The sequence below is a fragment of the Rhodnius prolixus genome, unplaced genomic scaffold (assembly GCF_049639745.1).
Source record: "Rhodnius prolixus isolate KJV_2025 unplaced genomic scaffold, Rpr scaffold_3, whole genome shotgun sequence".
In the NCBI taxonomy this organism is placed as follows: Eukaryota; Metazoa; Arthropoda; class Insecta; order Hemiptera; family Reduviidae; genus Rhodnius; species Rhodnius prolixus.
The window spans coordinates 40,774,948-40,802,408 of record NW_027411603.1 but is presented as its reverse complement, the minus strand read 5'-3'; the positions used below and the strand labels follow the sequence as shown (position 1 = coordinate 40,802,408).

At 32.4% G+C, this 27,461-nt stretch overlaps 1 protein-coding gene across 7 annotated transcripts in view; it reads right to left on the bottom strand.

The window, feature by feature from the left end:
* PCB (Pyruvate carboxylase) overlaps positions 1 to 27,461 on the bottom strand; it is a 146,674-nt gene that overhangs the window by 17,957 nt on the left and 101,256 nt on the right. For 4 of the 7 annotated variants that reach the window (XR_012457563.1, XR_012457564.1, XM_074125151.1 and 1 more), the window contains exons 1-4: positions 23,868 to 24,027; positions 865 to 1,047; positions 588 to 772; positions 311 to 494 (exon numbers count right to left, since the gene is read on the bottom strand). Coding sequence is in view for 5 of the 7 variants with exons in the window: in XM_074125151.1 (XP_073981252.1) it covers positions 311 to 494; positions 588 to 772; positions 865 to 1,021 (526 nt within the window). In the remaining 2 variants the exon portion in view is untranslated. Of the gene's footprint in view, positions 1 to 310; positions 495 to 587; positions 773 to 864; positions 1,048 to 17,394; positions 17,485 to 23,867; positions 24,028 to 27,461 lie in introns of those variants that run through there. The other 3 variants (XM_074125154.1, XM_074125152.1, XM_074125153.1) reach the window with 2 other exon arrangements.

Here is a 27,461-nt window from a genome sequence, read left to right as displayed (position 1 = left end):
AAAAATAAGAAGTCATAGCTTTTATAGTGCAGCAATTTTTGGTTTGGTAATGATCATTTGGCATCTTATTTACGTTCGATGCACACTGTCTCTAGAAAAATTGGTTCAGAACTTGGCTTTTCTTAAAAACTTCATCTTCTTCAATAAATATAACTTTTTCATTCATCGTAAATGAAGGAACTCTGCCAATTCATAGAAATATTGTGCAGCAAATAACTTAATAAATAATATAATAAATCGTTTTTGCAACATTCTCAATGAAGTTGGCCAATTTCGCACATACTTAGTGAATGAGTATTAACTAATTTACCAGGAACAATTGGGACTCCTGAGTCAATTGCTGCCTGCCTGGCAGCAACTTTATCTCCCATCTGTTGGACAACGTATGGTGATGGACCTATAAATCTTATACCAGCATCAATGACTGCTTGAGCAAAATCAGAACGTTCTGAAAGAAAACCATATCCTGGATGAATAGCATCAACATCGTTTTCCTAGAAAAAATAAAATAATAATAAATCAGAAAAATAAATTAATCATTAGATTTTGTTGACTTGCTGAGGAAACAGAAAAACAGTTAAAAATACCTTGGCAACTTTTATTATTTCTGGAATGTTCAAATAAGCTTGAACTGGAGGCAAGCCTTTTCCTACTAAGTACGATTCATCTGCTTTCTGCCTGTGCATCTGCATTTTATCTTGCTCAGAATAAATTGCTACGGATTTGATACCTAATTCTGTGCAAGCTCGAAATACTCTTATCGCAATTTCGCCTGTTAATTAAACAACGGATCAATCAGTATTTAATAATATAATTAAATTGTGAAACAGTTAAAGCAGGGTTCTATTTGAAACAAAAGATTACCTCGATTAGCAACCATTACACTTCTGATTGGTCTGTAATCTACTTCCACTGGTTTATAGTTTACTTGGGTTGCTTTGGTCCTCAACGAGGACCAGGAAATCAGTCTTCCTTTCATGTTGCGCCTTAAATGGTAGTTCACACCGGCAAGTCCCAACATCTTGTTTTCGTATTATTTACGTAATTCTGTAAATAAAATAATCATCTCCATTCAGTAAGTTGATGCTCAATTAAAATAAGATTAATTATAAAATAAAGAAAATTTTGATAAGACACATAAACCGTATTGTTGCATTTCGACCTAGTTAATAAAAGTGAAAAAGTTAAACAAGCTGTTATCTTAAATTCGATAATCTAGGCCGCCTTTCTCACACAAGCCCTCACAAAACAATTTGTTTATATATATGTATAAGGAGGTTAAATGTGCACAAGCGATTACACGATTATAAGCTAATTAGCAACTGTATCAGCAACTCAAGGAGATCTGCATCTTTGATATGTCTCTGACTTTAACTGACAGTACAATTAACTATTGATCTCCCAGAAACTGACACAACCAGATATTACGTTAGTTCTAAGGTTGATTAGTTTAACTAATAGGTAAACTGTTATTAAAATTACATCAATGTAAGAAAGATTTACTCTTTAAAGTAAATATTTATGAGGGTTAAAAGCTAGAAATTAAGAGTAACTAAGTTCAGAACTTCAGCAATAGATAGCATGACAGTCTGCAAATAGCAGGTAGAAGAATGTCAATAAACAACTATTACCATTAATGTTAGCTATTACAATTATAGCTTTGAGCTCTGCTATTGAACTGGAAGGATTGAATGACTTCCCAGCAATTAACTAAGCAAGACCTCTAACACTTTAAATGTTTAACTTATTCCAGAAATGGTAATTAATGGAGAGTAACTTCGGCCAAGTGGCGTGGGAAGCTGACTTTGAAATTAAATTATGCTCACTAAAACTTATTAGATCATCCAAGCTTTACGTTTGAAGCACTACCTTCGTTTAGAGTACCCAACGATCGTTTGAACGTTTCACTTTTCTACGCTACAACAAATTATACGACTTTAAAATTCTTAATGTTCAGGAATTTAAACGAAAAAATTAAAAGCACAACAATTTTAAGTATTTACAAAGCGAAGGTTTTTGCAAAAAAAAAGGCCGAAGAATATGAAACTTGCAAATTTTAATAAATGAAACTTACTATTCAAGTAGAAAAAAACGACAATTGAGTAAAGTTTTCCTAGATTTCCTTGCTGTATTGTTGGTTCTCTGTACTCATTCAAATAAGAACATCACAATGAGTTATTACTAAACTTTGCTAAAGTTTTTTTTTAAAGTAAACGGTTAGTTAGTTCAGATTGTTGTCATTTTTCAGTCTCGTAACTCAGCACCACTGATTGCAGGTTTGACTAAACTTCACGCGATGTTAGTTCAACGTATTCGAAAGGAGAGCGCGCTAAGGTTCAGTAAACTGGTGAGAAAACCGCGCAGTATTTTAATGCCATGTAAAGTATTAGTTTAATCGACTACAAAAAATACAAATGCCCGTGATTAGCGATAGAATTCAGGTAATATGATGGTATTTATTTATAAAAGGGATAAAGCAAACCTAAAATTAGTTAAAAATATTGAAACAGGATTAATCAATTACTCGGACATAAAAATAGATGAACCAATTAATTATTTATTAAGGAATAACTTTTCATGAATTTCGAGAGCATAGCATTGACAAAAATCATGTTGGTGAAAAGTTTTGCTGTTAAGCATAGAATTTATGACAATTTAAGAGGTGGAAATATCTATTTTAGCAAATTACGACCTGAAGATTGCACAAAACTATGAAAATAGAATTTTGAATCACATCTTTAGAGTTCCTTTATAAAGGGATAATCATTATATTTTATTAGACTAAAGAGTTGAGAATCTTGGGTTGCCCAATAGAAATTTAAACGAAACTTTACGCAGTTTAATAGCAAGAAATGGAAAAACCCACACAAAAAATAAAAAATAAATAAATAATTAATGCTCATATCATCTAACATGATAGAGAATATTACGCACTAACAAAACGTTTAATTTTTATTTTATCTTTTTGTATCAGGGAATGTTCAGAGGGCAACGGTAGGCCTATTTCCAAATTGGGAATTCAGTGTAATGTACGATTCCAAAAAATTATATAATATTAATAAGATTTAAATATTTGGGTGGAATTCACAATTAGAAGATAATTTCAAGTTAGAACTTTACAATTTTAATTTAGAATATGCGTCATTAATCACATTCACATCCAATTTCTTATTTTGTAATTTTACTGGTTTTATTTTCCTTCTCTATTTTTAAAGAATTAAATTCAATAATAATTTTTTTTATTCTCGCACTCTTGCCAAAGATTGAGTAGCGAATAAAACAATCAAGAAAACAATTATAAAACAAAGTAATTACAATCTTATCAAACTAAATTATCTTTAGTAATTACAAAATAAAAAAAAATCTTCAAATTAAAGATAATCTTCTAAAAAAAATCATTTTTAAGAAATAATACTGTGCTCAAGAAAATTTATTAAATTTTTTCGCAACTTAAAGTTTGATGATTATATTGTAAAATAGTGTCTGGAGTGGTTCTTCACTTTGTAAACTGACTGGAACTACAGCATGAATTTATGATTAGCAGTACATCTAAGTCAAGTATTTTAAAAACTAGTTGCTGATGAAGAACTAGATTAAAAAAAATTTAAGGAACTTGTTGTTAATGGTACAAATTGATCATGACAACGACTTGGAAGTCGAAATCAATTGTCATCTCAGCCACTCTAAGCTACAGAGGGTTTAAAGTGATACCTTAGGTAATAATTATCTTCAATATCTCCCTTCCATTTCAGCGTGACATTCATCAAAGTTTATCTCAAAATAGGGAACAATTAATTTACAAAAATAAAGTTAAGTATTAAAATCAATTATTGTTACAAAGATGCTCAAACAATGTTTCATTGCAACACTTTCTTTGACATCAATTTTTTAATTTATTGATTGTAATAAACAAATATTTACAGAAATAAAAAAAATAAATAAAGAAAGAGAATGCTAGAGAGGGGATAACCTTATCAGAGCGACCTGTACCAAGGATGCTCTTACATTAATGTGGCACAGACCATGACTTACATACTCCACTTTAACTCGTCGTCATACACGTAAATGCGCGTCTTTTTTCTTTTTAATCTTACGCTCTAATTTTTGTTATCTTCTAAATGAAAACAATAAATGTCGTCTGACCGCTTAGATTTATTGCAACTTTGTTTTTTATTTTATATTTTTTGTTTTTAAGCTAGGGGGGCATTTTTTTTCAAATTTAGCACAGCACTTGTAATAAATTAGATTTTGGACTCGTACTTTTAAACTTATTAGTTTTTCTTATCTAAAAAAGTGAAAGTAAAGTAATCACTTTTTACTTTCATGCAAGGAATAAACGTCAACAATTAAATTTGGTTTTGTAGACAAAAACGGAAGCACAGAAATTATTATTAAAATTTTTGTTAACAAATAAAAAGGTAAGTCAGAAGCAGGATTCGAACTGAGGATATCCACTAACTAGTCAGTCCCATGCTCATAAGCACTGCAACAATTATTACATTAATAAATGTTCGGATAAAATCGTAAAATTTAACGCACTATAAAGCTGTATTTATGTTATATATATAAGCAATTTAGCTTGTTTTTTTAAAAAGCTTTTTAAAAATTTGTAAGAGATGTCATTTCTAATTTTAGTCTTTTGGGAATGTGAACATTCATTGGCTTTTGGTTAAATTTAAGCATCAATTATTGATTTTAAAATAAATATAATTAATAAGCTTCAACATCATTTTTCATCAGCTCTTAACGAAGTTAAGTAGCAATTCATTGGAGGTAATGGCAGGAGATCAATAGGGCTAGCATAATGGATTAAAAGGAGTTTAATAAAGTGAATAAGGAAAAGGAATAGAGGCGGGACTAAGCCTTAAACAAAGTGCCTCTGAGTAGAACAACAGTAACAGCAAAGGAGACAAGCGTCATAAGATTCAGAGCAGTCCGAAAGAATCGTTAAAAAAGCAAAAGGAAATACAAGATCTCCATAGTTAACCCGCCCTGAACAAAGATTGTGAACTTATTACTCCGCAAGACCCAAAAAATATCCATGGTTAGATGAATAGGAGATACCATCTCTATCTCAGAAAACATCTTCAAAAACAATCTGGTAAGAGCCTAATTATGTAAAGGTGTCTCTTTAAACTACAATGGTAAGAAATTAGAGTCATGATTGTGACGAAATGTATCAGCTACATGCGTTGCATGTCCCATAATCAGTATTTTAACCGCCGAGCTTAATCACAAGTGTGCTGTAAAACTGTGCATTAACCAGATCTAAATGCGTAAACTGCAGATTTACAACCAATAAAAGAATGATAAGCCCCTAATTTCACATATCATTTCTCCATATATTAAAGTGAATGAACATTAAAGTACAATGTTCAGAGAAAAAAAGTGACCTTGCACCCAGAACCGAAGAACATCTCTAGAAGGAGATTCCAGCGAATCAACTCCTGAACAGTCTTAACACCAATTCAGGGAATTTAGTGCCATTGGTCGTCTAACAGTCCGAGCATCTACAAATCCTTTGTAGATGTAAGTTGTCTACCCTCCCACTAGAATTTCAAAGAAAGTAGTATTGAAATGAGACAGGATATTGTTCATTGAGAGTCACCGCCAAGCGATCTTCAGTCTAAAACAGTCCGCTGTTCCTGTCCAGCCATCTATTCAGGAATGTAATATGTATATCTGAAGTAATTATCAGCGAATACACCAGACGGTTCCCCATTAACCAGACCTCCTGTGAAGGCAACCTAAAGCTAAAAGAATGAAAGATAAACAAACGCTTTGCCACTCGTTCAGAAAGAAAAAACTATAATTTGAATCTTTGCCAAATGGCCCAACAAATTCCGTATAAACTACATTAGAATAAATCATTTGTGAAATTTCTGTCAGCAATCACAAATTGAAAGGAACTCGTTGAGTTATTATCGGGAAATTCAAAATATTCTGTAAAATGGTAATATTTAAGAGCAAATTGAACACTGACGTTCCCCGAAACTGAACAAAAAATAATTATTTTATAATAAAATTAATAGAACTTCAAGCATTTTCGAGAAAATAGCATATAAACCACCTCAACATTTTTATGAAGAAAAAGTGGATGTCTAAAATTTTGTAGTTTTTTAAATAAACAGTTTGCAAGCAAAAAAGTACATTAATTGACAGTATTAATGTTTGCACATCAATATGTATACCTAAAAGGCACTTTTTCCCCTTCAATATCAGTAAATTGATATGAAAATTGTTAGTAGATATTGTAGACTAACATATTCGCTATATTTTTGCAGACATAATAGAGGAAATACATCTCTCCAAGTTCGACAGGCGAGAATGATAATAAAAATGGAAATTGAATAGAGGAAAAAGTAATTTCCTTATCGCTTGCGAGGGCTACAGCCATGCAGATAGGGGTGGCTGGCTTTCAGGTAACTCCGCGGAATGAATTGCTCGTCGTACTGCCTTCTCTATCACGATGGCAGCCGTCTCGCTTGTCAACTGCCTTACTTCCGTCCTTAATATCTCAGTATTTCATCTTTAGACTCTTAGACTTCAATAATTTATTAACAAAAAACTGGAAATAATTAATTTGTAATCATTTTATAGTTTAAATAAAATAAATATTTAACATCACAAGAAAATTAAAAAAAAAAAAAAATGACATTAAATAAATAAGCAAACATCAGAAAGATCAAGTTTTGATGTAGAAAGTTTTAATCTAAAAAAATAAAATAAATGAAATGAACATAAAATAGTATTTAACATCCCAGTTATTTGAAAAAAAGTAAGATGCCCAGGGGTGTCGTTAGTATTTACGCCGTCAAAACTATGTTATTGCGTGGAATGTTAAAGTTAGATAAATGATTAATATTAATGATCAGACGGGATTCTGCCGCAATGCGTTATTAAGGGGCCGTTTTTATGGAAGGAGAAACATATATCTTTAAAACTAAAAAAATTGTGAAAAAGGACACCAAAACAATTTGCTTTTAGAAAAGAACTAGTTCTCTGTAGCTGCAGTTGTAGAATGTGATGTGATTTTTAGGCTATTCTAGCAGCCAAATCCGTGTATCAATAGCAATTGAAGGAAAGATCTTAATATTCTCAAAACTTGAAATCATTTTTTAGGAAATTACGATTTTAAATACTCGCGAACGAATTTCAAAAAATAACAGTGTATTATAACAATAACCTTTGTGTCAAAACAGAAAGTTTATACTGTAAAACCGCATTTTCAGTTCATCGATTTCTATTCAAAGAAGAAATTCCAATAATGCTTTTTAACGTACTTGATACTTGGTTTTTGGAGGCTAAATCGCAAATTTAAGGAACAGTTTATTAGGCGGGGGAATAGCTTTTGACCGCGCCCAAAACTAGTAACTGGGACCAGTTTCTTTTTTGGCGTCTGCTACCTAAATTTTGTTGTTCCCTGACGATGATCTGGTAAACATTCCTGCCGTTGGAGCTTCTGATAGGAAGGTTTCCCGCTATTCTTTGTAGATCCCAAAGCATTTGGCAAACCTCCAAGAGGACCCCGTAAAAGACCCCATTGGGTAAGAGGTCGTGATTCCCACTTTTTGTTTGATGGCGTTGCAATCGTTAGTTTGCGATATGAGACCTTTGAAACTCTAACATAAGTGCCAATATTGGGGCAGAAAATAAAAAGAACTAATGAGAAAACCCCTGGACTTTATAAAATGGAAGTTTTTCGGCTAAAACGAGAGTGTGGGCACTATAGGCCTCTTATATTTTGACTTTGGTGCCTAGGAAACAAGAAACCTTTTCAAAGTATTATCAAATATAATCAGAATGATCCTTTTAATTTGTGTTCCCCAACAATATTAGAACAAAAGAAGTATTAGTGAAAGAAGTACGTGTAGTTAATTTACGAAACTAAAAAAAATAATAATAACAATAAAATCAACCGCTGCCTGTAACTGTATCGTTACTCTTTGATATCCAAACCGAGATAATGATTTTTTTTTTTTGAGCTCCCAAGTTAAAAAAATTTGACTCGATTGCAAAATATACTTCCGCATTCAATTAGAATAAATTTTAATTAATAATTATAAACAGGAAATAATATAGATTAAATTGAATATTTATGTACAAATAGATGACGTAAGTGGAGGCAGAGTCATGTTTGTAATCAATATTGGCCCTAGACGGGCGACGTCAAGGTTCAGAGTTCATTGAGTGTGACGTCCGCAGGAAACCTTTCTATGTACAGATAAACGGGCTGAATACATTACAAGGTAAATAAAAAAAATAAAATAAAACGATAAGGATATCTCGTGCATACAATTAATTACAGCGTTTTTCCTCCTTAAATGTAGCGTGCTTATAAGACCAACTTTTCGTACATTGATGCTTTCAAAAAGAATTTACTTCAATGTAAAACTCAAATAAAAACTTTGTATTTTGTAAAATTTTATAAAATTAATATTCTGCACAAATCGCATAATGGTTGCAAAGGAAGAAGAAATTACTTTGACTACAACCTGAGCTCATAGCGTATCTCAAGAATTTAGAAATGATAACTAGCTGCTCTTGTACTCTTGAAACACAAATATTGGCTGATCAGTTCAAAGAAAGCAACCGTTTGAGCAAGTTTGGAAAACGATTGGCCGATTTCCAAAACTTTGGAATGTTCAGACAGTATAAGAAGTAAAAGTTAATAAAGCGGAGGATCTGATAAGTGTAGACAAGCCAGGAAGTCTAAGGAAGGAAGTCAGAAATCAAATTATAAAGCGATTATAAATCTAAGAAATTCTAGATTTCAATAATGCTTGCATTTTACTAAGAATTTCATTTATTATTTTCCAGTGTTCGTACCGCTTTTATTATTTTAATAACTTCCTTCTTTACATCAATCTTCTCAAATTATCAGCGTTATACTTATGCAATTTAAAATATTATAATTATAAAATAGTTACATTGCAGCAACACTAATGTTACTGTATCTTTGTAAAATTGGTACTGAAGATAGACCAGAGTAGTTCAAAACGTCTAGATTAGAAAATTATTTAGACTTATATGTATTGGTTAAGATATAACTCACAGATTTTATTGCCGCACACACGACTTAAACGAACTGAAGTTAACAGGCGTTATCGACTACTTAAAAGACTACTAGACCAACGTTCAAAACTTTCACTTAATAACAAACGACTGATTTACAATTCTATACTAAAACCCGCCTGGACGTACGGTATTGAACTGTGGAGTTCAACGAAACGCTCCAATCTTCAACGAATTCAATCGCTTCAGTCTAAAATTCTCCGCACTATCGTTAACGCTCCATTTTACGTCTCAAATCTAACTATCCACCACAGACTTGGAAATTCCGTTTGTAAGTCCAGGTTGCATGAACTCGCTACAAAAGTTTTCATCAGAACTTGCACTCTCATTCCAATCCTCTCGTCCACCATTTATCATCTTATCACCTTCCAGATCATCCTCCTAGGCGACTAAAACGCCAGTGGCCTCGCGATTTTCTCTCTTCTGAAGAAGGTAGCTAATCCTGGAGACGACTTAGAGAGTGTTATCACTGGGTAACTTCTCCCTTCAATTAGTTAGTTCGATGTCAGTTATTGTCATTGTTACTAATAGTGCATCTAGCGCTGGTGTAACTTTACAAATAAATTTAAAAAAAACAAACAAAGATTTTATTTAATTACTGTTATAAATTGATTTAATAACTGTATTGCAAATGTAAAATATTTTGTAACATTTTATCTGGTTTTTTTTACGGGCCAATGAGAAGTAGACATTGACGGCAGAATTAGAACAATAACAGAGCTATTTATCTGGTAGTATATCGGTGGACTTATCTTTTTAACGTTAGCCTAAAATAAATAAACCAGATAATGTTATCATAACTTTAACTCCGTCCGTAAATTCCACTCTTGTAATAACGTTAATTAGCCACCTAAAACATTCCAAACATGATCCACTGTGGCTACAGAAGCATTTTATAATGATAATATTAGAAAAATTCCAAATTCATCCAAAATAATGTGGAGAAATGCTACCGGCGGGGGAGGGGACACAGTATTTACTTTTAACTCTGCATTTCTGATTAACCAGAAACTTAAACTGGAAACCATTTACCAGTGGTTTCTAGAATTTGAGAAAAACCAATGGCTTTGATTTCAGTGAACATAAGAATGGCTTGGCAATAATATATCATTTTATTTTTCATAGCGAAGTTCAAGACGTTTGAACGTTTATCATTTATAATAATAATAATAAGAAAACGTCCTGTAAGTACTTTATCAGTTCTAGCTGTTCATATTTTTGGTGACTTATTCATAGTTTCAATAGGATGAAAAAATAATTGCCGTTTCAGTCTTAATAGATTTATTCTGCCGAGCTTTTGACCTAGGGACTAGGTCATCTTCAGGGCTAGTTTACAAAGTAATATTTTACATTACAGGGGTTGGTGTGTCTTCTGTCTTGTCTGTTTATGGACTCCATGGACTCAGTTCTGATGATTTAGAATGATAAATTGCTAGAAATAGGTTCTTCCCTCCATAATTCTTTAGAAACTTACAAGAGCCTCAGGGTAAATCAATTATTTATAGAAATAGAAGATAAAAATATCTAGAATACTAGATATCTAGAATTGACACAATATCATCATAATGTCCATTGGGTAAGACTTCCTCAGTCTGATTTCTAGTTAATCAACCGCTCTCATGAACTAGGAACTAACAGAATATTAAATTACAATTATATTGCATCTTACATGGTGATATAGTAGACGCCTTCAGCAATTTTTGAAATAGTAATATCATTTAAAGAAAACACACTTTATGAAACTAAGCATTTATAAGATCCTGAAGCAATAGATTAATGCCAAGGATGAGGGCTGTATGCTCATATTTTACTATTACAATTTTTCGAATAAGTATAAATTCAATAGTTGCTTACGGGTTTCGAACTGGAGACTTTCAAGTAGACGACCCATAATCTTAACCACTACATCAAATTCGCTTCTCGATAAGTACATAATTTTGAAGAAAGTGCGTAAAAAGTGAGATTTTTTTTTTTTTAGTTGCACTTTAATCACAACCCAGAATGGAACTTTTTTTGCTAATATTCTCGCAAAAAGCCTCTTAATAGATATTTGCGAGCTTTTAAAAAAAAATTCACATTATTTCATTGAGGAAAGAGCGCGCAAAATAAGTAATTAATTTCAGCTAACATGAAATTGATGATTTATGTGACTATTTGTGTGATCTCCAAGATAGAGCTTTCTTACCGGTCACCTACGGTAATCGAAGATGTTTAGAGGAAGTTAACCAATTACAAATGGTTCAGAAGATTGCGGAAAAACTACACGTTAGCCCGCTAGTGGTTGGTCTGCTTTGGAGATAAATTTGGAAAAGTGGGTGCATCATAATTTGAATGAATAGACCAAAAATGACACGTGTGGGGGTGGTACCTTCTTCCTCTGCATTTACACAACCTTAAAGATCCATTTTTGGATCGATAAATCGTAACTTACGATGATGAAAACGGTGGACACTACCCAACAAAAGGAAACCGATAGGTCATCAATAGACGGGCAAGACTGCCACATAAATTACCATGATACTGTGGCCGACGGATCGTGTCAACAACATTCACATTTCCACTTTAAACTTTTGCAAACTAGAGAAACAATCAATGCGAAGAAGTGTTGAACAAGAAATCACAAAATGTGCCGAAAATTACACCAAAAATAGCCAAACATTGGTCTGATACTACAGCAATACAATCGCCTGCCCACACATTTTACAAACTATCAACCAAAAAAAAGATTGAATTATTAGAGATTCTGTTACACCCACTATCCATTCTCTAGAGACCTCCTGCAAACGGATTACCACCTCTTTACAATAACTTTCATACAGATAGAACCCTTTCAACATTTAGGACCAAATAAAAAAATCGCCTTCATCGAATTCCTTGATCGAAAAAGTGATGAAATAAATCGACTTTTTTTTTATTTACTGCCAGCAAAGATGTTTTGATGCTAATGGTGCTTGAATAGATTAAATTCAACGAATATTGGCTGAGTTACATAATATTAAAGTATACCTACTCAAACCCGCAAAAGTTTCCTTCCAATCTAATAGAACCAATTTTTGGTTATGAGAGATATTTCACTGAAAATAGAGGTAAGATATTAACTAAGAAAAAGAAGTGGAATATAACTTAAATCTTCATTCGACTAAAAATAACCATTTGAAAGAATGAAAATAAAATGGAGACAATGTAATTTCTTCTGCTAACCTAACCTGAAATCCGTAAAACAAAACAATTGCAACAGAATGAATTCAACTGACTCTTACCGTTATTACAATAAACTTTGATTGGATCACTTAGCTTCACCAAAACTTATATTACAAACTCTTCCTAAATATCCATAAAAAGCATCCACCAACTAATGAACTTTAGGGTAATGGGTAATAGAAATTAATTTTTTGTAAATTAAAAGAAAAAGGGAGATTAGAAATCAACATTTCATCATTTAACAGAAAATATTCATTCAAGAATGAATCCAGTTATTTTGGAGCAAATAGCAGAATTGTTTAAAGTGGGAGCCAAGTTCAGATTTAATTAAAACATTATCACAATTAGTACGTTCCATTATAATAAATTTCAATAAAAGAGACGTTAAATATAATGAAAGTTCTTGTAATAGAAGTGTATTTATTGTTTCCATAGAATTGGAAAATAATTTTCTAATTGAATCTATTCCCATGTAATTATACCGATGGAGGTCAATTGTGCCAAAAAATAACTTTCATTACACACACGATAATGTTTGAACAATAGGCAATTTTTGTTATTATGTTGTTAAATAAACAAAATTGTGGAAGTAAAAATTTGTATTTCATATTTGGTAATCATGCGGCCAGTATTAGCTTATTAAGGTCATTACATGAAATACAATTTGTGATACTAAATTTGAAGAAATCATTTTAATGATACCTTCGTAATAGCTTAAATTCAAATGTTGGCAGTTAAAATAAAGACATTATTCTAAGATCGTAAAAATACATAAATAAATAAATAAAAAAGTTATAGAATTTACATTTATCATTTTCTGCAGCATTTATTATTTAGCTTTGTTAAAATAGTTAAAAATGATATATTGCTAGCGTTATAGTTTAAAATTCCTTTAAAAATTTATTTCTAGTCTGTCAGAAAGTTCACTTAATTTGTACATTCAATAAAATGTACGAGGATCGTTTGAAAAGTCCGTGCAAAGTCAGAGAGATAGCACTACTGGCGCATATCGAGGTTATGTTTAGTTAGTAGCATCTCTTGGAAGAACACACACCAAGTTTCAGCCAGATCGGTCTATTTTTTTGTGTTTGGCATTCGTTTGAATCGAGGAAGTCGAGTGATTTTCAAAAAATGGACGAAAAAGAATTTCGTGTGTTGATTAAACACTACTTTATGAAAGGCAAAACGCCTCAGGAGACTAAAGAGAAGCTTGATAAACATTATGGTGACTCTGCACCTTCGATTAGAACAGTTTATAAGTGGTTTCAAAATTTTCGGAGTGGCCATTTGGGCACAAGTGACGCTGAACGTTCTGGACGCCCTGTTGAGGTTACTACTCCAGAAATCATTGATAAAATCCATGATATGGTGATGGATAACAGAAGAGTGAAAGGTGCGTGAGATTGCTAGTGTTGTGGGCATCTCGAATGAACGGGTACATAATATTTTGCATCAACATTTGGACATGACAAAGCTATCCGCAAGATGGGTGCCGCGATTGCTCACGCTTGTCCAAAAACGAAATCGTGTGAAGTGTTGCAAGGACGGTTTGCAGCTGTTCCAGAAGAATCCGCAGGACTTTAAGCGTCGTTTCGTCACTGTGGATGAAACATGGATACATCACTACACTCCAGGGACCAAAGAACAATCTAAACAATGGGTTACCAAGGGGGAATCTGCGCCAAAAAAGGCGAAGACCGTTCCTTCGGCCGGAAAGATTATGGCGACTGTCTTTTGGGATTCGCAAGGAATAATCCTCATCGACTATCTGGAAAAGGGTAAAACTATTACATGTGCATATTATTCATTGTTATTGGACCGTTTGAAAACCGAGCTGCAAGAAAAACGCCCACGATTGGCCCACAAAAAAGTCCTTTTCCATCACGACAACGCACCAGCTCACACCTCAGCAGTTGTGGTCGCAAAATTAATGGAAATAGGGTTCCAACTCGTTTCACATCCCCCCTATTCTCCAGACTTGGCTCCCTCGGACTACTATTTGTTCCCCAATATGAAGAAATGGCTGGCGGGAAAAAGATTTTATTCAAACGAGGAGGTGATTGCAGAAACGAATGGCTATTTTTCAGACTTGGACAAATCCTATTATTCGGAAGGGATCAACAAACTAGAGCAGCGTTGGACGAAGTGTATAAACCTAAAAGGAGACTATGTTGAAAAATAAAAAAGGTTTACCCCAAAAAATTAAGTAGTTTTTATTTTTGCACGGACTTTTCAAACGACCCTCGTACATCATGTACTCCACTCAATAGAACTTCTTCTAGCTAAAATTAATATTGTCTACAGCAGTCTTCAACATTATTCAGGATTATTCTGCAGTAAAAAGTATTTCTTTGGATAAAGTTTGACTGCCCGAAAGCTAAAGTACTGTTCAAAAGGTAATTCTAATTATTAACAATATAAAATTAAATTATTATTCAATTATTATGCACTTCTCAAACCTATGTGGACTTAAGGACTAGAGCTATGGAGTTCAGCCAAACCTACTCGTACAAAGATTTCAGTCAAAACTCCTCCGACAGATAGTTGACGCTCCTTTCTACGTGACTAACCTCACTCTTTTTTACAACAACCTCAACATCCCATTCGGACAACTTGTCAAGACGAAATATCATAAGTTTCATACAGCTCTCTCTTCTTACTCTAATCGTCTCGTTCGGTAGAGTACTCATCTGACAATCCACCTTGCCGACTGAATCGCCAGTGATCCCGGTACTTCCTTGAGAACTGAAGATCATCTTAATCTTCGATTTCCTGTACACAGTGCTGTCGCTGAGTAGTTTCTCTCCTCTTGTTCTTCAAGCACCATATACGAGTACATCTTCAATGCTCATATTTACTTATTGTATAATGATTGTTAATTAGTAAATATATTTAAACAAAAAATATTTTGTTTTGGTCCTTATTTTCAGGTTTCAAAAGTAGATCTGAATAAAATAATGAAAATTTTCATTTTCTCGACTTATCCATAAAGAACTATCATTTATCCACTCTTACTCCTAAAAGCTCCTAAAAACCACACTTCCTATGCAGCGTTCAATAGAGATTCTAAATTCAAAAGCTGGTGAAATTGAAGCCGAAAACCGCAATATTTTCTGATAATAGATTTAGAATTCTGTTGATGTGAAAAACATAAATTACAGCTAAAAAAAAAGTTGAAGTAAATATATTCCATGACGCGTGCCAAACATCCGACTGAGACAAAATTCCCGTTATTTTTTGAACACACCTCCTGCGAGTTATTAGTGCGCGCTACAATAAGGAAAACTATTACATCTAATCTGGAGTAGAGGTAAATTGTTGGACGACCTTAAGGGTATTTTTTATTTTTTGCAGTTATAAAGCGAGGAGTGGCTGTTCTTGACATATATTAGCAAACTTTTCCAATAACAAATGACTCATTTCCTTCTGCAATACAAGTTATTTTCCAAACTGCAACACCTGCAATGTTATTCTTATTACCGGACTCTATAGTAATAATTTTTCTTAAGCATTAAATTATTATTTCAGTTTGATTTGGAAATAAATAAGCTTAAACATAAATTAGAGCTTTCTCCTGCGTCAAATTTTGCTAATTCGAACTCCAGTCTCTCAAATAGCTTTTCCAAAGCGATATATTTTATTATTTGCATTCTCTAAAAAGAATTATATTCAGAAAGATGCCTCATTGGATTACAAATACTTAATAACCTTTGTTTACTAATATAATAAAGAAGCATTAATCTATTTCCTGCACAAATTCATTTAACACGATTGCAATACTAAAGTTAAGTCAAACTTTACAGAGGACAAAACGGTAGGAATCAGACTATCTAACTTGGAATTCCGTTCTAACATTAAATTTAATTATTGTGATTACTGATAAACGTCGTATTATTTAAAACCTAAAAACATTGCAAAAAAAATGCATTTGTTAAAAAAAGATATTATTTTGTTTTGCAATATTAGTTAAGGTGTCTAGAGTGTTACTAATTGGTCTATTGTAAAGAGTAACTAATTTATTATTAACCTATAGTGAAATCTCAAGGATATTCTCGGGGATGCAACATAGTGCAATATGCAATACACTATTGTGCAAATAGCTTGCAAAATTTAATAACTCACAACTGTTTTTATAAGGCAATAAAGAAACAGGTCAATGCAATTATAGTAAGAAATTAATTATGCACAATCTAAGTATATGTAAACGAATAATAATAATGTTTGAAAACAGAAACATTTTAATAAATGTTTGTATAAACAACAGACAAAGAAAACCATTGGGTCGGTGGTTTTACTGAAAATCAAGCTGAAGTAGAGGTAGACAAAATAGCAAAGACCAAATTTGCATAACGATGGATTTTAGGTATAACTTTATTTTATTGATTTTGTTTTGCTATTTTCTCGAAATAATTCAAATATTTTTTGTTTTGTTTTTTAATTTAGAGCGTGACAACATCCTGAGTTCATTGGCGCTCGAAGTCTTTTACAGTTCACTTCTGGACTCTCTTCGGAGAGAAACTTTTCTATCCCGGGCAGAGCTAAAAGAGGCTCCTAATAAGAGAAAATCTAAGAATGCTTTGTGAGCTGATCTCTCCCTTTTTCCCAATTAAAGTTAGTGCATTTTTGGGATGAAGTTAGTAATTTTTCTCCTAAGTCATTTCAGTCATTCTAACACGCCCTTAAAATCTAGCCGATTTTAAAAGAGTACCAGTTGGTGTGACTTTACGAGTAATGTAAGTATAAATTTGAGATATTAAATAAAGATAATGTAAGCCTATATCTTTAGTCTTGAATATACTTTCTGATTACATAGACATTTGTCGGTTTCCGGGGATATTTTGCCATTTTACGTACTTGAACGTTTCCGTCAACAATTAAAATTTCAAGATAAAATTAATTTACGTAAATCGCTGTAAGAAAATGTAATTCACAATATGTTATTAGCTACAAGCAAATATTTCTTAATTAAATAATTTTCATAATCTGATTAAAACATTTAATAGAGAGAAATTTTACTTTTCTAAATTATATTTTTGTTTCATCTCTTCATTTCAGTTTAAAAATGCTTAACAATTCAAAATACTTTATGTGCAGAATACTAAAGTAATGCCCACTTACCTCATTCGGAATTAATGAGAAAATCTAAGATATAGGTAACAAAGTGCAGAAAATACCAAGATAAACTGTAGTAATAATGAAATATTCTAAAAACTTTCTTTACTATTATCGTATTATTGGCCAAAGTACAAAAATGAGGTAGCAAAAAATTTAAAAATATTTCTACGCTAAAGAAACTGAAATGTAACAAATAATTCCGTCTTCAATTTTTTTTTTCGTTTAAGTTAATTCATTTAGAAAAGCGATTAATTTATCGCGCACCGCAGTAAGAAACTCGGAAAAAAGATAAATATAAAAAAGGAAAAATTAAAAATAAGATAAAGAATTAAACTGAGTCATCGAAAAAATAAAACAAGGAAAAAAAAAGATGAAAAAAAGATGTTCCACCAAAGAGCCCACTAAACTCTAGTTAACTAACAGCAAAACTTATTTCTGTAGGTCTTGGCTGTTACGAGAATTTTGAGAATTATAATCCAAAAAAGAAGTTCAATTTTTAATTTCCGCTCAGATTAGACTGGAAATTAATAAAAAAGTAATAACCTGAGAAAATAAACGCGTAACAAGAAATCTTTTTTAGTTAATTTCTCTTGATTTGTTTTTTCTCTCTTTCGATTTTCGTACAAAATGTGGGATTTCTTTCATTGTAAGAAAATGGTTATTGAAAGGTAATTGGTAATTCTTTTTATGTAAATAATAACTTAAAAACGAAACATCGATAGTTATTGTATCTAGTTCACGAGCGATCGCACTCTTAAACTTTAATTAAACTTTTAATCAAAATTTTGAAAGAGGCTTTTCACCGGAAATACATATTTGAGGTACTCTGGGTCCAATACAGTGGTTTCTTTTTTTTAAAAAAAAGAAAATATAGTGTGAGTGTACGAACCAAATAGCTCAAAAATGAGTAACGTGAAGCAGAAACGTTACTCAGTTGTAATTGTACTAGATTTCCACGTAGAAATCCCAGGTACCGAATTCAGCTACACGCCCTTCGATTTTCCCACCGGAGCTTCATTCAGATTACTGTCCAGTGATGACGGTGTTTTCTGTAATGAGCTAAGTCTTAAAATAAAGACAAGTAAAAATAAATTAAGTTTCATTTTGGTTTTACAGAAGAACCAGACAGTAACTTAAGACCTGAAAATCCATCAACTATTTTCTAAATGTATTTTTCACATTTATACACTTTTTCAAATTTTTTTTCGATTTTAATACTGTTTACTCGTAGATGTTTATAAATTGAATTTGAAATTTTGCGAGGTTCCGCCATTGTGCCGTTATAATCTAAAACATTCCGATAGAAAAGATCTTATTCTTATTTCAACAGATATATATACATAAAATAAATAATGAAGTATAATGTATAATACATTTTAACCTTCATAACAGGTGAGGAACGAGAAAGGTTAAGTGAGCAGGATAGGAATGCAGGGAAAAAAAGGAGAGGAAAAACCTGCAGCTAATGAAGAGAGTTAGAGGAATATCTGTTTTAGTCTTCTGTGTCTGTATATTGTAGAAGGATCTGTAGGAGGCTATGTCGCGGCAGAGTGGATTAGGATGGAAAAGAGTTTGAGCAGACAATTTTGGATATAGGAGTGTACGGGGGATAATGGACGCAGTCTCTCGTGGAGTAAGTCAATTCTAGTGCGTCTTGGAGAGTCTGTTGCGAATCTCAGAAATTTGTTTTTGCGTTGTCCTGGAGTCTCTTAATGTTGCTACTACAAGTCCAGGCTCCAGGCGGAGCTGGAGGATCTTATTTTGGCTGTCAGTACTCGTTAAGATTTTTCAATCAGTCTCACGCTAACCTTGAGCTGACTACATAGTAACTGATAGCCTGCAAGGTCGCCTGATTGACCAAGAAGGTAACAAACCTTGGGATTAATCTTGTGTGAACTGTCACAAAAGAAGATACTTTTTTCGCAATCTAATTTTCCTGAATCATAGAACTTGTAGCGCGAATACAGAGGGTTGTTACCTCTTTAGGGGTTAATTTTTAGAATATAAATAGCATAAGGGATATAGTTTTTGTAACGCGTTTTGACGCTAGCTCTAACGGTTTCGAACAAGCACATTTTTTGTTATTGAAAATACCATGGAGGTGCTAGCACACTTTTCCATCTAAACATTTTTATAGGGAGGAAAATTGAGCCCATTTTAGTGTTAGTGCTAACTGTTTAGCACCTCCAAAACTTAACTCTCATTATTTTGATGATGAAAGTGGCGATAGCTTTAATTTTTACAGCGCTAGCTCAAGAGATACTGGTGCTAGCTTTCAACAATCCGGAGGCGATTAGGTTGAGTCAATGTAACAGATCCTACAAAAACAAGAGCTGATATCGGAAATAACGAATGCTTTTAACAGATTTTTCCTCATTCAAAATTCCCAACCAAGTACTTCCTGATGACAATTCAATTTTGAAACATATCAGGAGCGCCACACTTCCTTAATCTATTTTATAAGACAACAGTTTACTTGACAGTTAACTATTCATTGTTAGAATTCTGGCAAAAAAATGTGATTGATCAAGTCATCTATACATTCATAGATAAAAAAATATCTTCCCTCTAAAATTTATCAATAAAAAGTAAATAACGAAATATTTAAGAAACATTACTTCATAGGGTAAAATCGTTCAATTTGTAAAATTTAATCAGTGAAAAAGATCAAACAACGTTTGTTTTTATATTCAGCATTAATTAATTATTTATTTATTCATAGTATTGTAACGTAGTAATGAATTATTTATGTAGTATGATAGTAGAAAATGTAAATAATGTTTTGATTTTTTAACTGAAATTAACTGAGAGATAAAATCACAAAGTATACGGCATAAAATAATTAATTTAATTTAAAAAATGTAGACAAAAAATATTGGAACTCTTATCTCAATCACTCACGCGTTCTCTCGCCATTGAGAGAATAATTCATTGAATGAGACACAAAACACTCACTGAGAATTTTGCAGCGACATACCATAGAAACAGAAAAGTTTATACTTCTAATTTTGAAATTATAGATTTCAAATGGGGGTCTGGGAGGGAATTAGCTAAGTGGTGTGTGTGTGTGTGCTGAATTCCCATGCGGAGATCGAGGGTTCGAATCCAGATGTTGACCTTAGATTTTTTTTTTTTTTCCAAGGAGGTTCTTGCAGCTCACTGACTCGGGATGGTCAGTGATTGCTGTAACGAAAGAATGGAGGCTGAAAAACAAGCTCCGGGCGCAAATTTTAAGTAGTTGGGAATCAGTTTTCTTATGGTGATATTTAAGGAGACTGCGAAGCAAGGTTTACTTTGCAGACGGATAATGGCTGAGTTTTTAAACTCTTTATTAAGAAAGCATGAAGTTACTTTCTTTTTAACGTTATTTTTCAGATAAAGTTTAGTTTCGTCGATTCCTTCTACGCCAAAGTCTAGTTTGGTTGTCCAAAGTAAGTTTACTTAATCGGTTAGATTCTTCGTCTACGTCTCCCATTTCATTCTTACTTTCTTTTCAGAACTCATTGCCATTATTGTCATATTTTTTTTCAAAATATGGTTCACCAGTATACTCATAGATTTTGTGTGCAAAATATGGTTGCACTAGTTAGAGGGAAGCGCATTAAGGAGCCATAATAAATCTTTTAGATCATAGGGGATTCACTGCCTATATTCACACTCATAATAACCTACAAAGTTTCTTTTACGTACACTTGAGAGAGCTTACCGAACTGGATTTAAGCCACAATATTTGTTTACTGGCTATTTTAACACAATTATCATTATTCACAGAAATAAGTCGAGGAAAATAGCAATGACATTCTTTTTTTCTTTAAAAGATGCCAGTGGAATTTTTGACTATATATTCCTGTGAAATACGTATATGAGATAAACAAGATTGATTTTCCTCCAACGGTTATACAAAAAATTAAGATAAAAAAAGAATAAATTAGCATTTAATTAAGAAGTCAACTTATAACGCAATAAACAAAGATAGATCTCAACAAAATAACAAGAAGAATTTGTTCATTAGTGATGACAGTGCATTATTCAAGTGCTTGCACTAATGACAGTTAAGAAACAAACCAGTCTGTCGATTATTTATCTCACATTTTGTAGAGTTTAGGTGATCATCCAACTTTAGGAATTGAAAAGGAAATCTACTTATCCTGAATCCATGAATAAAATAAAAAGGCTTTAGAAATATTACAAAATCAACAGCAATTTCAGCAACCTTTTAGGTTTTCTCCTCGTCAAAAAAAGTAAATTTTTCTTTAATATAAGGATAATAAATCACATGAAGGAAGCGATTAGTTTAGAGGGTTATCGAACTAGATTCCTTTGCGGAGATCTTTGGTTTGAATCCAGCTGCTGGCTCTTTAGATTTTCGTTTTGGTAGTGACAAAAAATAAAGAGAGAGATTAATTATACAAGTTTAATCGTAAGAACACTTGACACGTTTAAAACTTTACTTGGTAGAGCGACGTTTCATCAGATTTCATTAAGGTCTAATTCCTTCAATGATGCTTGCTTAACGAGAGGAATCTAATATTTCTAATTTTTCATTCCTGTATTGCTAGCCCCAGCTAGATAAAGTTAGGAACTGATTGGGTTCTTTTCTCCTCCAACAGATGCCAGTCCTCCTGGTAATTGTACAAATACGAGAAACCTCTCTTTGAAGGTGAGATTTTCGAGTTTCAAAATTTTATTTTAATTAATGGTAGAGAGAAAAATAAGGTTAATGTTCAGTTTTGTAAATCTTGTTCGAGGTCTTTACTTTTTTTTCCCAGTGAGTGCAGTGCCTTAAGCTTGAATATAAGTCAGAAAAATTGTTGAAAGTTAATTTTTTTCAATTTGGTAATGTTCCCCAACACATAATGTCATTTTTGATTGTGAAATGTTGGGTCCTTAATGCGGGAAAATATAGTCAAAGGCGCGCATGTTTTTATTTATTAGTTAAAAGTTTAACAACCTGAAAAAAAGGGACAAATGCCACGTCTCCGGACGATAACTGCAAAATGGAACAAACGATCACAAAGAAAATGTCAACTATCTCGTAATAGTGAAACATATCGAACGTAATTTTTGTGCTAATTATTTTCAAGTAGAAAATAAGAACAAATTTTTATTTTATATTAAGATGATAACAGTCTTTGTTCCATATATATTTCGTGAGAAGAACTACCTAGATATTCAATCTTAACCGAGATACGATCTTCCAATTTTACCTTTCCAGAAGATTACCATTTCTCCTCTCTCTTGATCGTCCAAAAAAGGGCATGAAAGTTTACTAGATTTATACGAACCTTTAACAAATATTCCCATGCACATTGATGGTGTGATAATAGATAATCGTGGTTTGCCTGAAGTAGGCAGTAAATATAGTTATAGTAACAGTAAAATAAATAAATAAATGCCTTTTCCGGAAAATTCCTGACAACTTTCCCAGCATGTCTTATGATATTGCACATAAACAATATTTATACAATAATTTTTGACTTAGAAAAGGATATCTTTCAACAAAAGCATTGAAAAATTAACTGTTCTTATCTCGCCTGTTAGTCTCAAAAGAGAAGAACAATTAATTGTACGAAATTAAGTAAGATAAACCGTATTTTAGAAGTAATTTTTAACTTACATTCCTTCTTCCTAAACAAAGACGCAACTATTAACTCACAACAGACCCTTTTGGCCTCCTTTCGTCATTACACCCTCAAGTTTGTCTTAACTTGCTTGCTGCCCCAGCTGGATTAAATTAGAAACTGATTGGGTTCTGTTCTCCTCCAATAGAGGCCAGTCCTCCTGGTCATAGTTCAAATACAAAAAATCTCTCTTTATTGCAAGATCCAGAGGTATTCTATCAGAAGTTTTTGCGTATCATTTCTTTTGATCTGCTGGTACCGAAAGTCTCATATCGGACTAACACAATCAGACAATAAAGAGGAGTTTCCTGTTGTAATATAACCTGGAATAGAGTAGTAATAACCTGGAATAGTCCAGTAATAGAGCCGGACGCCTATTACGGGAATGACTGTCCAAGGTGCCTCCCTGCATAGATCTAAATTTAAGTACAGGCATTTCACACTAGAAAGTTAACTCTAAAACAAGCAAAGGATTCTGCTGCCTCTTTGCTTTCACAGTCACAGAATTAAGGGGAGAAATTTAGTCGTGAAGAGAGCGGATATTTCCCGCCACGTCGGCACTGCTGAAGGAAGATCAACCAGTGATGGGGGTCAGTGGGAGGCAATGCCAAGATTGATGCATAAAATAATTCCAATTCTTAAGAACCTTCGTTTTTGTTCTGTTTTTTTAACATCATCGACGGTTACAGTAATTTATGAATGCAGCTAGAACAGCGAGCACAGAATTTTAATTCCCTCCAACATTTGACAGTAATGATAACAAAAGAAGAACCGACAGTCTTCAATTTTATATACTTATTACTACATAATAGTAAATGTAATAAGAAGAAAACAGAATACTTAAAAGAAAATTACCAATTTAAAAAGAATCTCTTGAAGAAGTTGCCTGATGCGATGCACAGTTAAACTAGTAATAACTTAAACTAAGGAAAAAACAAAACAAACTACAGTACGTTTACCGACACAACCAACTGGTAACACAGACGCAGATATACTAATAGAAAAATCCAATGTTACCCAGATAGTGTATGAAATAGAGAAGAGAGAGGGGCAACAAACACATGGACAATAATACCAACACAACCACAATTACACGAACACCAGAGTACCCTCTATTGAGCATTCAACGTATTTCTTAACTGCCTGTCCTTGAGTATTGATAACGCAAATAACTTGTTCACTCTTTGTTTATTGCTATTTTTAAAATATATTTTTCATTAACTAACAACAGAGCCACAGAAATTTTTTATTCTTCTTTTTTTCTCTTTAATATCTGCATGAAAAATGCTGTACATATATTTTTGTCACCTCAGAGAATTTCTTCCCTGAAAGAAAACCGAGCAGCTTTATAGAAGCCAAGATTTCAATTTATTTGTTCTATTAAATAAAGCAGCTACGATATTAAATTTTGAACTAGAATTTTAAAAAGAAAAATTTGGTGTGGACACTCACACAACTTCATCTCGTATTATCCTCAACGTTCTAAAGCACAATTTTTTTTCACCAGTAATTGGACCGTACAGAAGAGCTAAACTTCTTAATCTCCTAATAAATAAAAAGTTGTAGGTCTACAAACATGCTACAAGTTAAAAGAAAAAGTAATTTTGGGACAAATGTTCTAATTATTAACAAAATAATTGAGTAACCATTCACTAGCAATCAGTTTGATTACTTTCACCAAGGGTAACAATAACTTCGTCCTCATAACTCATAATAAAAGTATACTGGGGCTGCGGCTAAGATACCACACCTTCATGTCCTAGCTGAAAGTACATATAACGAAGATAAACGTTCCGGTATAATAAATTCCTGGCTTTTTATAAAATACTTTAATTAATCCTTTTATTAAAAGCAGGTTCCTTTCTAGATTTTTGTTTCGTTGCAAAATAAAAGTTGAAAATTAAAATTTCATTAATCATTTATTTTTAAAGAAAAAAAGAATCTAAAGGTAGGCTAGGTGATCGAAACTCAGGCGAGTTATTATACGTTTTTAAATAATGCAATTTCTTTTTAATGAATATTATTATTTTTTCACAGCAATTCAAAAATTAAAATGATATTCATCAACTTTCCCATTTAATACTTTGGAGAATTAGAAATTAAATTTGGTGATAAATTATGTTTAAGAAGCATTTATCACATTTAAAGATAGATCTTATTCAACATTGAATAAACAATTACCTGTCACTAAGAAATAAATTATTAAACGAACAGATCTTTCCTTTTGAAAAGGGAATCCGATTGAAGAAGAAATTATGGAACATATCTTAATTAATGAAGATTGAGGAATTTGTAGGATCAAAGACCTGCTCATCATGGTTAAGCTTCAGGAAGTTTAGATAATTGCTGTCCTAGAGAGAAGCGAAGAATTCCCAAGAGATTGTTCCACTAGCTCTCCTACTGGGATGAGAAGTAGAAAGAGCAGGGAGGCCTAGTATGCGATGGTTGGTCGATGTTGAGCCAAGTCCTTAGAGAATTGGCAGACAAAAGGTGAAGAAGGGTGGCTCGGAAATGAGAGGAATGAAGGAGAATACTTTGGAATTAATAAATTTGGTTTAATAGTTAAGAATATAACCGTAAACTACATTTTCTAACATTATTACTGCCTGCTTCTATGAACACCAATTAAAATTTTAATTCATTAAAGAAAATTACAAACTTAGAATGAATAGTAATAACCAAATTAAGAGAGATAACGTTAACACTTAGCCAGCTTCCTTAACTAAATCTTAGCACTATCTGAAAAAATATCCTTGAGCAAACTTATCCAACGGATTCTATTTCCTATCATTTATACTCATCAGATTCTAATTGGGTAAAGAAGAAAGAGAAGCAAATGTTTTGAGACAATCTAAATAAATTGATCTTTTTTCTTTAATTATTTAGCGAATAACATTTTCAGGGACAGTAATTAAATCATTAGGAGATAATTAAAGTTCAAGATTAAAAAAAAAAAGGCAGGACTTCTCTAGAAATTCAATCAGACTTAATAATTGGAGGTAGATTAGGGCCAGACTAGTTGGACATTCTGTTCCCTCTCTAATTTGGCTTCACTTTTCCTTTTTTCACAATCATACAATTTGAACTTCTATTGAATAAAGTTTGAAACACGTTGTTTCTAATTGCAGGGTTATTTATTTATTATTTTAAAGAAAAATTCCAATTATTAAAACTGATAATTGGAATTGTTAAAGAACAAAACCAAATATTTAGACCCACACATAGAATAAGACATCTTAATAAAAATAATAACAATAAAAGACAAAGCAAGTGAATGATAAAATTGAACAAGAAAAATCTATTGCTCTGAGGAAAGAATAAATAGACGTTAGGAAGAAATAAAATGTACTCAGAAACTGAATTTTTGTTTCGACAAATACATGAACAAAAAGGAGTAGATGGTAGTTTGTTGACAAATACTGTTATTAGAAAACTAGATTGTTTGTAAGGAAGATTAATACAAAAATAAAATAAAATTAGTCTGGTGATAGAAAGAAATGAGTGGAAATGGACAAAATAGTCTGTTATAAGCAGTGGCTTAAGTATATTAAGTACAGGATAATTAAACTATGTTGTAATCCAAAAGTTCGGGAAATCCACTTGATCTTTACTTTAGGTTCCCTATTTCATCTTAGATCTCCTGTACAACAAGTTTACTAGAATAAATTCCTAATTGGTAGAAATATTGTTGGTTAGTGCGACCCAACTGACTCTCCCTAACTTCAAGTTTCGACATGTGAGTGAGAATAGTCGCTCAAAAAATACGTGGCAGGCGGCAATTTTGAGATTATTGTCAAGAATGGATCCATTGTCCAAAAATATCGTATGGAAATAACTCAAAACGCAACTCCAACGTTGCTGCACTTACTATATACAACTTTATGTAGCACATTCGTTCACCAAAAGTTTATTATTTTTTTTACACCTGGCGTAGCACCAAAAACATACTTTACCACAGAAATCACTGAACCATTGCCAAATATCCTTCGCTGAATGTTATAGATTTTCTCAATTTGAGAGATAAAAAACGAACAGAATTGAATTTCAGCAATTATTGTATTTAATTCATCCCATAAATAAATATGTGTAAAAGTAATAGTTATTCCATTTATGTTAAAATAGCTCAGCCCCGGACCGTGCTCGGTATGTTAGGTAATTGTATAAATATTGCATTTTTTTTAGTTTAAATTTAATATTAAATAATATAAATAAGTGTAATGAACAAATTTTGCTAATTTTATTACAGCATCTTTTTCAAATTAATATTTAAACTAAAGGCTATCTACTAGAATTCATTCATTAAAACCTTCATTGTCTTCATTCATAATTGTTTGCCAAATTAATTTATAAAGAGATTTGTTAGTGTCAGAACTGTTGCGTTATTTCACAAGGGTGATTTAGTGTCACTTTCCTTAGGTTGTGTTCGTTAGGTTGTGATGAATGACTTAC